This window comes from Cucurbita pepo, chromosome LG17 (assembly GCF_002806865.2).
Source record: "Cucurbita pepo subsp. pepo cultivar mu-cu-16 chromosome LG17, ASM280686v2, whole genome shotgun sequence".
Lineage (NCBI taxonomy): Eukaryota > Viridiplantae > Streptophyta > Magnoliopsida > Cucurbitales > Cucurbitaceae > Cucurbita > Cucurbita pepo.
Window position 1 is genome coordinate 8062734 of NC_036654.1, and position 12689 is coordinate 8075422.

At 33.8% G+C, this 12689-nt stretch overlaps 3 protein-coding genes across 3 annotated transcripts in view; 2 read left to right on the forward strand and 1 right to left on the reverse strand.

Moving 5' to 3' along the window:
• The window catches only part of LOC111779383 (rRNA-processing protein fcf2-like), a 3719-nt gene extending 1698 nt beyond the window's left edge, over positions 1 to 2021 (reverse strand). The window contains exons 1-3 of the mRNA XM_023659547.1: positions 1870 to 2021; positions 890 to 1119; positions 600 to 660 (exon numbers count right to left, since the gene is read on the reverse strand). Coding sequence (XP_023515315.1) covers positions 600 to 660; positions 890 to 1119 — 291 coding nt within the window. The 5' untranslated portion in view covers positions 1870 to 2021. The remainder of the gene's footprint in view (positions 1 to 599; positions 661 to 889; positions 1120 to 1869) is intronic.
• Positions 2022 to 3217: 1196 nt separating this feature from the next.
• On the forward strand, positions 3218 to 9756 carry LOC111779401. Its single transcript, XM_023659572.1, has 14 exons — positions 3218 to 3540; positions 4171 to 4244; positions 5211 to 5288; positions 5998 to 6073; positions 7057 to 7121; positions 7426 to 7527; positions 7725 to 7814; positions 7904 to 7978; positions 8076 to 8108; positions 8224 to 8304; positions 8650 to 8722; positions 8813 to 8878; positions 9101 to 9154; positions 9239 to 9756. The coding sequence occupies exons 1-12, from the start codon at positions 3498 to 3500 to the stop codon at positions 8860 to 8862; spliced, it is 840 nt and encodes a 279-aa protein (XP_023515340.1). The 5' UTR covers positions 3218 to 3497; the 3' UTR covers positions 8863 to 8878; positions 9101 to 9154; positions 9239 to 9756.
• Positions 9757 to 10795: 1039 nt separating this feature from the next.
• The window catches only part of LOC111778195 (probable DNA primase large subunit), an 8594-nt gene continuing 6700 nt past the window's right edge, over positions 10796 to 12689 (forward strand). Inside the window, exons 1-6 of the mRNA XM_023657885.1 lie at positions 10796 to 10953; positions 11328 to 11389; positions 11472 to 11575; positions 11654 to 11735; positions 11837 to 11896; positions 12056 to 12113. Coding sequence (XP_023513653.1) covers positions 10818 to 10953; positions 11328 to 11389; positions 11472 to 11575; positions 11654 to 11735; positions 11837 to 11896; positions 12056 to 12113 — 502 coding nt within the window. The 5' untranslated portion in view covers positions 10796 to 10817. The remainder of the gene's footprint in view (positions 10954 to 11327; positions 11390 to 11471; positions 11576 to 11653; positions 11736 to 11836; positions 11897 to 12055; positions 12114 to 12689) is intronic.

Here is a 12689-nt window from a genome sequence, read left to right on the forward strand (position 1 = left end):
TTTTTTTTTTTTTTTTTTTTTTTTTTTTTTTTGGGGGGGTGATATCCATGGGTGTCCAAGCAAACTTGGCAACTTGACTACTTTCAAACGACAACCACCTGACCCTACTATATTTGGTTGTCTAGATAATTTGTAGGATATTAAATTCTAGATAGGTGGCCAATATGGGATTGAAATAATTCCCCAAGTACTAGAATATATGTTTCATGTGCACCAAAGCATATTATTATTTCTCTATATGACCCCAACAAATAAAATACGTAGAAACATGACATTCTAATTAGTCATTACATGCATCATAGCAATCATATATATCCATTGTCCTAGTTCTAGAAGAATATTGAATCTTGGAACCAAAGATGAATAAGAACACACAAATCATGCCCATCTGCAGTGTTCTGTTCTAGTTCTAGAAGAATATTGAATCTTGGAACCAGAGATGAATAAGAACACACACGCCATACCCATATCACAGAGCTCTTTAGCATGATTACAACTCTCGATCCATGGTGAAAGTAACCAGTTTCTATATAACCGTCCAAACTATGTGGAATACAAAACTAATGAGAGTATGGATAATACATCAAAGACATCCTCACCTTCAACAAGCGCAAATCTTTTTCCATTTCAGGGGTCATGGTTTGTGCTGGCATGTCAAACCTAGTTACAGTAACAAGCGTATGAGTAGAGAATATGGAACTTCAACTACTGTGTTAATAAACTGATGGTGTCTAGCAAGGTACCACAACCAATGAAGTTGAAAATAAAAATAACAACCATTCAAATAAGATTAAAACCATGTGAGAGGAGTAAAAGTGCCTTCATTGATTCTCCAGGAATCAATGGTAAAACTGAAACTATTGAAATTTCATATGAAAAGAGCATATACCAACTCCTCCCAGCCGTGTCACTAACTTGCTTTCTCAATAACTTATTCAACTTTTTTGGGTTGTTTGGGGGAACAAACAGCCCATCCACAAGCTCTGAATTGTTTTTCCAAACAAGACCATTTTCCGCTTGACTGTGAGATTTGTCACAAGCCTTGGTTTTGGACCCTGACGACGAGGTGGGCAGCTTTGGCTCCCAAGAAAGGCTAATGACAGGCTTTTTTCCTGACATCTACAAAATATAAGAAAATTTCAATCAGCCTTTAGTTCAAACATCACTTAAAACTGTACCAGTTAAGAAAATTAATTAACTGGTGTTCTAAAAAACAAAATTCTATTAATTCTGTTGACATCTATATCCATAGTATAAAAGGCGCAATAAGGGAGATTTTTTTTTTGTGCTAAATCGTGTACCCTTTCGTCTTAATTTCTGAAATTAACAAGTCAATTTCAAGGAAGAAAACAATCCACATTAATAAAACACAGTTGGTTCATTACCGTTTAATTGATTACTCCTCATGAATAAATTGAAAAATATGTCTGGACTCAAGTTTTTAATCAGGTTTGAGCTTCATACAACGATAGATTCGTATTCCAATAAAAAAAAAATGTCTGGATTCATGCTCTTAGTTCTATAAATCCGAAGTATTATTGGATATTGTATTGGTTAATTGAGGGAAACAATTTCAATCTTCAGNTTGTATTCTCACAACTATAATTTACAAATACACAAACATGAATAAGGTTGAAGTTGTTCGGTCAATCGATAAACAACGATTTAAAAGAGAATTGGATAACTGATTCTGTCCGAATCAGAACAGCCAAGCACAAACCACGTCCCAATTTTCAATAAGGCTGAACTTATTTTCGAATTTATCCGGCAATTTTTATTAACAAAAACAAACAAACAGACAGATAAACAACTCCTCCATTCTTTCATGAGAGTTTCTAATGAAGACATAGATGATGATAGGGAGAATACCAGTCACAACAAGGGAGTAGAAACTCAGTGCTGAACTCCAATGAAGGGGGCTGCGATGGCACGAGCGGAAGATAGAAGAAGTGGCGCGGAAGAAGCGACGGCGCGACGAAAAAGAAGAAGTGGCGCGGTGAAAGAGAGAGGGTTTTCCCCTTTCTTTTATTTAATTTAATTTAATTATCTTTAAAAAAATTAATTTTGTTAGCTTGAAAAAACTTTCTCCCTCACATTTTTTCCTTATTTTATTTTATTTTATTAATTTTTAAATTCATATGTAATTGTTTTCGTTTTCATTTATTATTTTCGTTTTATTGAATTAAATAAATATATATTTTATACTTTTAGTTTGTACTTATTTGGGTTATTTTTTTTAATCTTCTATATTTTAATATTTTTTAAATACTAATAAAATAATATTTTACCCTTAATTATTCTTATATATTTGTCTTCTTATCTTTACCATATTTTATTGTTTAGTTATTTTCTTAAAAAATGTTGATCTTACCTGGGCGATCGACTCGACTCGCAATGTCGTAGATTGCAAGCATTTTCATGTCCGTGAAGGATCAAACGTACGCTTGAGAGTTGAATGCACGAATCAGAGACGGCCACGTGTCACCCTTCCCTCGGGTGATTGTGTACTTGCACATGGTTGCGTGCGTGGGAGACTTACTTTGTCTATGAAAAGCGCGTGTAATCTCCTTTTTGCCTCGTTCAACCTCCATCTGAGGTTTCTCACCTCGATTGCATAAGTCCCCTTTTTCCCGTTCAATCTCCATTTGAGGTTTCTCACCCTGATTTTAATATTAACTTTATTTTGACTCAAATTAAAATCTACTCGATAAATTTCAGAAAAATTGAAGTTTTAAATAATGATCAAACTTGTGACCTTTCAACGAGACTCCTGGCCTTTCGTACCTACCAAAAAAAAAAAATTACAGAAATGAAAATTGAAATTAAAAAAAAAAAACTATGAAGTAAAATTCTCTAACAATAATTATTGATTATCACAAAAAATAAATAGAGAATTTTGACGGATATATATATATATATAATTTACAATTTGAAATAAAACAAAACAAAAGAAAATTATGAAGTAAAATTCTCTAACAATAATTATTGATTATGACAAAAAAAAAAAATAATAAACAGAGAATTTTGACGTATATATATATATAATTTATTTTTAATTATTTAATAATATATATATATATATATATATATATATTGTGCAAATTATTGAACTATAGGGAACAAATTATAAGTTTATTGATAAAATAGGACCAAATTTTGACAAAATAGTGAAATAAAAATGCCTAGAAAAAAAAAAGGAAATAAAATGGGAAAAATCGCGAATTCCATTTTTGCTTAGTAAGCAGAATTTTATGTTTGAAAGGGTTCGTAAATTTCCTTCCTGGCGAATAGGGTTGTTACGTAGCAACTTGCAAGAGCTCGTTCATTCTTTGGGTGAAATTTTGGCACCGGCAGCGATTCTTCGTCGTCCACCGACCACAATCCGCCGCGACTCCATTTGCTGAGCTTCGATTTTCAAGAACGTTCTGATGCTCGGCCACCACTGCGTCGAGTAACCACCGCAGCACCACTCTCACTCACACATCGTTGCCACTGCGATGGCGATTCCTTTCGGGAAGATCACCATTCTCGTTGGAGCTGGTTCATACACTGTAAACTTAGTAGTTTATTTTTCCTGGTTCTTGAATGTGCTATTGCTGTAATTATTGCTTGTGCTTTGGGGTAGGGGCGTTTAATGACTGAAAATTATAATTCCGGTTATGTAGTTGGTTGATATATGGTCTATTTGTGTGGTTTCGATTGTAGCGATTGGTTTTCTTGTGTGCCGGAGGCCTTAGAGTTGAGGTTATGTGCTAGCTCGAGTATCTTACGGCATAGACGTAGATTATTGGTGAATCGGTGTTTGTTTAATTTTACAACGTCAAAGAATCGATTGTTTTTTTTCCCCGCTAACATGAGTGGGAGCACTCTCTGTTGAAGTTGGGCATCGTTTTCTTGCGGATTTTATGGTTTAAGCTATTATGTGTTGCACTCGAGTCTGTATACCAAGAATTTCCAAAGTGTTTGACCGGTTGAGTTTCTGGGAATTACGAGCTTGAGTTTCCGAAGCTGAAAAGAATAGAGAGACGTTTTGAATTTATGTTGTACTTGCCATGCATTATGTCATTTGGCGGTTACTTTTTGAGAACGCTTAGAGTGTACAATACTAGTTCAGTTAAACCCAAGTTCTGAAGAAAATTTGTGAAAATGATGTATGGTTTATTCTCTCAGGTATTGTTGGCTCTGTTCTGGCAAAAGAAGGACGCTTGCCATATGTATCCGATTTTGTATCAGGTGCTTTTAAGGTAATTTTCTGTTTGAGAACTCGCTTCCTATTTCCGATGAACGGTACAAAATTAAATTTTATGATTGAGATTTTGGGGAATTTTAAACTGTTTCATAGATGCTGGAATCTGAGAGTCTGGGCTACTCTTTGCTTCGAAAAGCGGAGCATCTAATACAGAAAAAATAGAGGGGAAAAGTGTAGAATCCACAGAAAATGTTAGAATCTGAACTAGTGCTTTACACTTGAGTAAGAGAGTCTTAACTCAGAAAATGTCGCCGGCATCTGTTTAATTTGATTTACTTGCTTGCCGGCATCTGTTTTTGGGATGAGGAAACTCGTAAGATTGAGATTTAGATGTGGAAATTCAATTAGAATTAGTATCTAATTGAAACACTGAATTCAAGACTCTGGCTGCTAACCAGAGCTCTGTTTTGCAATCTCCTTGTGTTTTGTTTTGGGAGTTGTAATATTTTCACAATATTTTTTTTTTCTCCTTTAAGAGAAGGTTGTTTGTTTTATTCTGCATTGGTCTCATTCGGATTTGAAAAATGCATTGTTGCATAGGCCTTTTAAAGTAATGAATTAAGTTGCTGAAGCTTGTATTAATGATTCAACTGCTTTCTAATTCACTAGGAAATTTTTATTTTTTTGGTTTTACATTTTATTTTTTTATTTATATGTTGTTTTTCTACTGTTGGGACCTACAGTAATTTTACAGATGTTAAAAGATCAAAGCTCAAAACCATGCATTGTTATTGGCTTCCCTTTCAGTATCAAATAACATGTCATTGTTTATAATCAAAATAGATGTTGAATCCAGTTAGGGGAGAATTTGAGAATTATGTTGTCCTTTTTTTTTTAGTGCAACAAATGTGGGGTATGGATTTGGACCTCCAACCTTGAAGGAAATCGAAATCTTTCCTAATTGTCAGTCTTTCCCATCATTTTTCATTGTATTAAATTTTCTGTTGTCTTCTGTTGACAGATTGCTCTAAAGCGTATCAGTCGAGATGATTCCAGCAGTCCAAAAAGCAAGCCACGAAATGAATCTTTAATGGCCCAGGTGTGTTTGCTAAACTGATTATCGTGAACAAATTGAATTTAAATGTTAAATTGTTTTGAAAAATTGCTACTTGCTATTGTTCTCAATGAGGAAAAGATTTTGGTCGTTCTCTCTCTTATTATTAACATTTTATATAAAAATTTGAGATCTCATCTCCAGTCTATTCTCTTAGTTGTAGTCAGTAGCCTTTCCTCCCTTCATCTTTCTACGCTCTCGAGTTGTAAATTTTTAAAGATATTTTTGTACTGTTGATGCAAGAACACAAAGTAGAAGGCTTTACTACTTGTGCATTATCTAACTTTTGACTTCTATTTTTTGCAATTTGTTTGGCGAACTTTGATTAAAAAGAAATAGAATTTTTGTCGTTGCTCTTTTTCATTGTTACACTGTTTTCTTATGCTGGATATACGAAAACTTCAAGTGGTTTACTCTTATTGGTTTTCAATTCTAAATTTGTTTTATGGATGAAAATCTTGTTTTTTTGTAACTTTAATAGACGGTAATTATACTTCATTTTGTTTTACTTTGAGTAAATGTGAGGAATAAGTCATGACCTCGGTCTACCTATGCAATAAATTTTTGTGTTATTGTTACTTGCAAACTCGAATATGATTTTTTATGACAATTTCATTTTCCTGTCACCATGTTATGTTCATATAATTCTTTTTATTTCTTGAATGACAGTTAATTGCATTTCGTTCATTTACAGGTAAAAAGCTTACAGCAAGAACTGCAAATGTTAGCATCAAATCGTCAGATGACAATTGTGACTACGGGCGGGACAGGTCTTGATGATATTTTTTGTGCTTTTGTACTCGAGATATTGGTGAAGACATCTTGGTTTTTCATCATCAAATGATTTTTGTTTTCCGTTTAAACTTGTCTTAAAGTTTTTTTTTTCTTTTTTCTTTTTCTTTTTTTTTTTTTAAAAAAGAAAAAAAATCTAAGAAGCTACTGAATTCCAACTTTGCAAATTAGAAAACCCCCTGGAACTTTTTTTAGTTGATTATAAGCTGGTTTATGCGATCCATGCCAACTGGTATTCATCTTTGTAAATTTTTTGGTTGCCTTATCTCCCCTCTTTTACCGAATGAAACTTTCCTTTTCTTAGAAAAAGAAGGGGAAAAGCTTATTTGCAAATTGGGTTGGTATACTTTTGTCCATGTGGAAGGTTCTGGGTTTATTACTATTATTTAAATAATGATCCTGCTGCATATTGAGATGAACGGCATTCCCTACCTTCTTATTGTTTAATGAAAGTTTTAGTTTTTATTAAAATGTTCCCATTCTAGTTCCAATATGGCAATAAATTACCAACTTAATTTTTACGTGATGAGGTCATTTTGTTGCTTTCCCCTTGTTTACCATGCTTCTAGTTATATGTAAGTCACGTTTTCAGAAAATTTTAGGACGTTCATTATGCAAGTTATTTACTTTATGTAATTTCTGCTGCCTATTCTAATAATTAACGAATGCTTTCTGTATATATTTAAATAGTGGCTGTGTTGTAAATATTATATGAACATCTAACTTAATTTTGATCAGTTGCTTTTAATTCACAATGACATTTTCTTGTCATTGCCGTTGTTTATTCTTTCCTTTGTTCTCAAAGTGATTCTTTTTGTCCCAACACATCTATATATATTAGTATCAGTAACTGTGTTGTAATTTTTATATTTCATATTTCTCCTCTTTAAACATTCCTTGCCCTTTTTCTTACGTCAATATATTATTAACTAACTTTTATCTTTTCGTTTTTTGTATGCAGGGGGTAGGAAATTTGGCGTAATCATTCTTGTAGTTGTAGTAGGATATGGGTTTGTTTGGATGAAGGTAATTATATAGTTCTTTTGTGCCAAATTATGCAGTGATAACATGCTGTATTGCTTCTAATCTCCAAAGTTCAAACTAGTATATTTAATTTGTTTTAACATATTTATGTCACCAATTCTGGCAATATTTTCAATAAAACAGAAGAACGGAATGTTTTAGAGGTAGTATACTTTAGCCTACGATTTCCTTTTCCTGGATCCCATGAATGTATGCAATATTTGAACGTGCTATGTTACAATTTCCAATTGCTTGCCGCTTTAGAACCTTTCATCATATTTAAGACACAATACAAGTATATTTTCAGGGATGGAAACTTCCTGATATGATGTTTGCTACAAAGCGTAGTCTATCTGATGCTTGCAGTTCTGTTGCTAGACAGCTTGAAAATGTTTACTCATCCATCACGGTAATGTCCTTAGTCTGAGTGTACTATTTGTTCATAACAGCATTTTGAACTTTATTTTTGGGCTTGCAAGTTTTTTTGGAAATTTCATTTAAAATATTTTGCTCTAAACCATTCCATGCGGATCAGATTTTACTATAAACATTATGGTATTTGTCGGTGAATCAATGACTTCTTTACCTCTCCTGCTATGTGATTAGGCTACAAAACGGAATTTATCTTCAAAAATGGACAACATCGACAAAAGTTTGGATGAATCTTTGGATCTCACTGCCGATACACAAGAACAGGTGCATAGCTGGCTAATTTACTGTTTCTCTAAAGATAGAGGGTTTGGAGATTATCAACTGAATTGAATTGTTTCTTTTTGGCCATAAAGGTTTCGGAACTACGAGGTAAATCGGATACTTTTGGCAGGGATATTAAATCCGTTCATCATGCAGTCCAGACTTTGGTAAATCCTTCTGGATCGTCTAGTTTTCTTTTAATGTTCTTTCTTTGTAATTTATCTGAGCTTTGAATTAAAAGATTGACCTTTTTGTGCGTTCTAGGAAAATAAATTATGGAGTTTTGAAGAAAAGCAGGTGAACCTTTTTTTGATGTAGTTTCATCGCAATATTTGGTTTATGTTTATATCATTTTACTCCTGTTTTCACGTGTTTAAAATTGAATGTTCTGGCTTTTGATTCTCTGCTTTAGGAACAAACGACTGAAGGTGTTAGGAGATTGTGTAATTATGCTTGGAACATGGAGAATCAAAGGGCCGTGGAACGTACTCAGGCATGCATCAAATCCCTTGTTTTTTTTTTTAATAACTAATTTGGGGGGAGGGGACCCTCATTCATAGCTTCTTGCGTCTCTTGTCGCACAAATATGGAATTCTCATTCTAAAATATGTAATGAGTTTAAGCAACAGTTCTTCAATGATGTGATATTCTTGTCTGATATTCATTGCTTTCTGAAATAACTCTGTATTGGCTCATTCGTGCGATCTCTATGATTTGTATCATGGTCGGATTGTATAATCGTTTTGAAAATTTACATTTGCACCATTGAGATCTGGAAATGCGAATCTTCAAATACATACTAGTATTCACACACTTTTTTTTTCATCAAATTTTGCAGGCAATTCCTTCTAGTTCCAGTAGGCAAGCTCTTGAACTCCCTCCAACAACACCTTCACCAAAGGTAACATATGAGCATTTATCTGTAAGTTTGATAATGTTTTCACACAAATGATATTAGAAAGATGATAGATAGGCTTACCTTTTTTTTTTTTTTTTTTACNTCGTTGCCGATTGGTTTTTCACCAGAGGCGCTGTCTCCCTCCGAGTTTAATTCTTCTTCTAACCAGGCCAGTTAATCTAATCCTTCCAGAGATTATATTTTGCAGTAATAAAATCATCTTATTATATTTTTATTCCAAAATAACGAATATTATAGGGCTAGATGTTTCTCTCATGAAATCAGTTTAAAGTGTTTGATTTGCATATTTAAGAACAATTGTTTGGTGTGCTATGATCAACGTTAACTTCATTACCTACATAATCACTCTTACGTTATGATCCAACCTCAGGTTCAAGTTCATCGACGACCCCTCCAAAATACCGTCTCTGACCCCGGCTTGATGGTTGTTGTCCTATACTCCGAACTTGTTTCATATCATCTTGACAATCATCTATAAAATTCTAACTATTATTGATATGCTTGGCAGTTAGAAGGAACCAGAGATTCAAACGAGCGGTCGAGCAGCAGACTCGATACAACGTCCAATGGAAGCAGTATACCCAATGGGATCAGTACATCGGATTCCACCAGAAGCGAGGCTGGGAATTCCGGGCTATCGGGACTTGGATTTCTTACGAGAACGAGGAGTGCAGTGAGTGCAGTATTCCGGCAGTCTCGCCCAAGTGTTCAATCTTGAAGGGAGTCTTCTTTTTGTAGAACAATCTGTCAATCGGCGGCTGCCAGTAAGTAGTACCCTTGAGGACACTTGATATACAGCTAATTCTAGCAGTGCCCAACCCAGATGAAGAAGATATCGCATAGTTTCTGGTGGGTACAGAATTTTGTAGTTATGATTGTTATAAAGTTCTTAATTTTTGTTTTAGGTCTCAAAATGTGGTTACCCTATTTTTTTTTGTTGTCATACGATAATAAATTGTCATAAATAGTAACCTTATTGATGGATTCTGAAGCCTTTTTTATTGTTGTGGCTCTTGGCTTTGGTCCTTCGAATTTTGATTTTGATCCTTCTGCCTTTTCCTTTAATATTTTGATCCTCGGTCGGTCGATGTTAGCTATTAGATTGACGTGTGCTCTTTCTCTTAAGCTCGAAGGTTCAAGTCTAAATTTGTAATTGAACGCTTTTATACTTGATAATATTTTGAAAAAGATAATGTTGTTCAGAATCATATATATTTTTTAAAAGAATTTGAAGAAATAATTGTTATCAATAGGTAAAAGAATTGCAAATCTGTGTAGATGTGAGATAGAAATTAATAATAATGATTAAAAATCTACTCAAATATCGAGTGTTCAATTGATAATAATTTCTTTTTAGTTTAAATAATTTATTTTAAAAAAAACAGCATATCTGCAATTTTTTTTTTTTTTGTTTTTTAGTGGGTTTTTTTTTTTTTTTTTTAAAGTATTATTTTTTAAAATGTGTTCGATAATAAAGAAATCACAAGTAAATAAATTATTTAAAAAAAAAAATACATAAAACTAATAACAAAATGACCGTTATTTAACCCAAAAGAGGCCTCCAGCCCAATAAGAGCCCAAACATCCAAGCCCAACTACCGATAAATCAGTTTCCCGCCATTTCCTCGCGGGTGCTAAAAGTGCGACTCAACCTGAACAACCCGAACCGACCGACTTGGTTCGGTTATTGAGCAAATCTGGACCTCGGTTTAAAAAGTGAAAAAACCAAATGAGAATAATTACATACAAAAGTTTAAAAAAATAATAAAGAGTTTAAAAAAAAATTAATAGAGAGATTTTAAAGCCAATATTAACGTGATAAGGCAATAATTTATTATTATAGAAATCGATAATTCAATTTTTTTTTTTTTGCTGGTTGTTCCCAAACAGCCAACCGACCGATCGGTTCGATTGAAAATTGGTTTTCTTCTATTCAGGACATTGGTTCGGTTATTTACTGTTCAAACCCGAAAACAATGGTCTGATCCGGTTCGAAAAAACCGACCAACCATTTTCGTTTTCGTTTTCTTTAGCGCGTTTTTAACACCACCGATTCTCAGCTCCAGTAGCAAGACCAGTAGACTGCCATGGAACTCCATCGTTCTCAGAGGAAATCTTCCACCGCCACCACTTCCTCGACCACTCTTCCACTCTATCGCTCAGCTCCTCCTCTCGAAGTCAGGCTTGAAGAATTCGAACTTTATGCCATAGATCGTCTTCGAGGTTGGATCTTTCTCTTTCCCTCGGTTTTATTTTCTAATTTTATGCTCTTTCTTTTCTTTTTCTTTTTGTATTTTAGAATTTGGAGCGATTTTGAAGAATTATGGCTAGTTACATGGTGGCACGAATCATATATTGGGGATTTTTTTCTTCTTTCATGAAGCTTTTTGCAATATAATTTTTTTTGGGGGAGGGGGTAGATGATAGGAGTGTGAAACTTTTTATCGCTTAGAGATTTGAATTGCGGGAAGTTGGAGGCTCAGTTCTCCGCACACATTATGAAGATCTAAATTCATATTTGGACGAATTGGTGAATATTTATGAGTTGAAGCATTCTGATCCCTTACGAATTGGATATTTTTCGTTGTCGAGTGCAGTTCTTAAAGGAATTTCTGATGGTTTATCTCGAGGAAAAAAATCTGAAGAAATGGAGAAACTGGTGTGGTTTGATTTTCTTCACTATTTAGACCTTGTTGTTTCTTAAACCTTCCTTTAATTTTTTTTTTCTTCACATTGCACAGGTAAGAGACTTGTTGAAGGCCCATATGAAACATCCACAGGCATCCGAGGCTGTGAACAAGGATATAATATCTCACTTTGTTCTGCGCCTCGTATACTGCAGAACGTAAGCTTTCTCCTTTCTTCTTCTCTTGTTTTTTTTTTGGCTTAGCTTTAGTTTACCATTATTTTGACTTGGTTTCAGGGAGGACTTGAGAAAATGGTTTCTTTCTATGGAAACTATGCTATTTCGACACCGTTTTCTTTCTGAAAGTCCTGAATCTCAGGTAAGAATATGGTTCATTCTTTAGTGCTATCTTCATTTTTTTTTTCCATTTCTCCAATTGAGTAATGGCTTGATGTACACTATTTTCTTGTGCATTTGCAGAAGCAGGTCTTTTCGGAGCTTGGCCTCTCATACAAAGCAATCAGTTATGCAGAGTTTGAGGTAATTTTTATCTATGGAAATTTCATTGGCAATATTGTCAAATATTCCCTCCCAAGCTTTCAAAATGATACAACCGTTTTAGCTTGTAAAATGTATTATGCCTCTCCTTCTAGTTCACAAGTTTTCTTTCAAGTAACTTTGACATTTTTCTTCTTGTAGGCTGTGAAGGACAAATTGGTCCAAGTTGCTCGGTTGATTGGTCAGCCTGTACCAAGCGGTAAGAATGGATAACTCGTTGATGGGTGATACTTTTCACTTATCATCCTTATGCTCACACAACTCATCTTATGGGATAACATTGAGGCTATATTGAAAATATTATATATACACTAACCTATTATTTTAAGATTTTGGGTTTAATGGTTATGTACCTTAACCTACCAACTTAACATAGCATATGAACATTTTTTATTTAGGACCGTAAAGGACTGTAATTTTAGGTACCTTAGCATATTTTGATGTTCTCTTTTAATATGTAAGATTTAATTTATAGTTACTTTTGGTATGGTTTGATTAATTTAGGTCTCAGATTTTCTATGGTTTGATACTCATTATGATGCATAGAAAGCTAAGCTATTGACCGAATTGGATTTTGTCCCCCTCGTTTCCCATCTTCCCACTTGTTTATCATTTTTTTTTTTAAACCCATTTGTTTCTATTTCTTCCCTTAAGAGGCATTTTATCAACTATATATTTGTACTTTTTACATTCTTTAGTAGTAACAATTTATCTTACTATGCTAAATCACCACTACACTCAAAAGTTCAAGTTTATCGTTTGTTTTGATTTTTTT

Bases quoted from the DNA above. Each gene is read 5' to 3' on its own strand.
- LOC111779401 (XM_023659572.1), top strand. From the start codon at position 3,498: ATGGCGATTCCTTTCGGGAAGATCACCATTCTCGTTGGAGCTG. The intron at 7,528-7,724 runs GTAATGTCCTTA...CTATGTGATTAG, and splicing joins ATGTTTACTCATCCATCACG to GCTACAAAACGGAATTTATC. The intron at 8,305-8,649 runs GCATGCATCAAA...CAAATTTTGCAG, and splicing joins GGGCCGTGGAACGTACTCAG to GCAATTCCTTCTAGTTCCAG.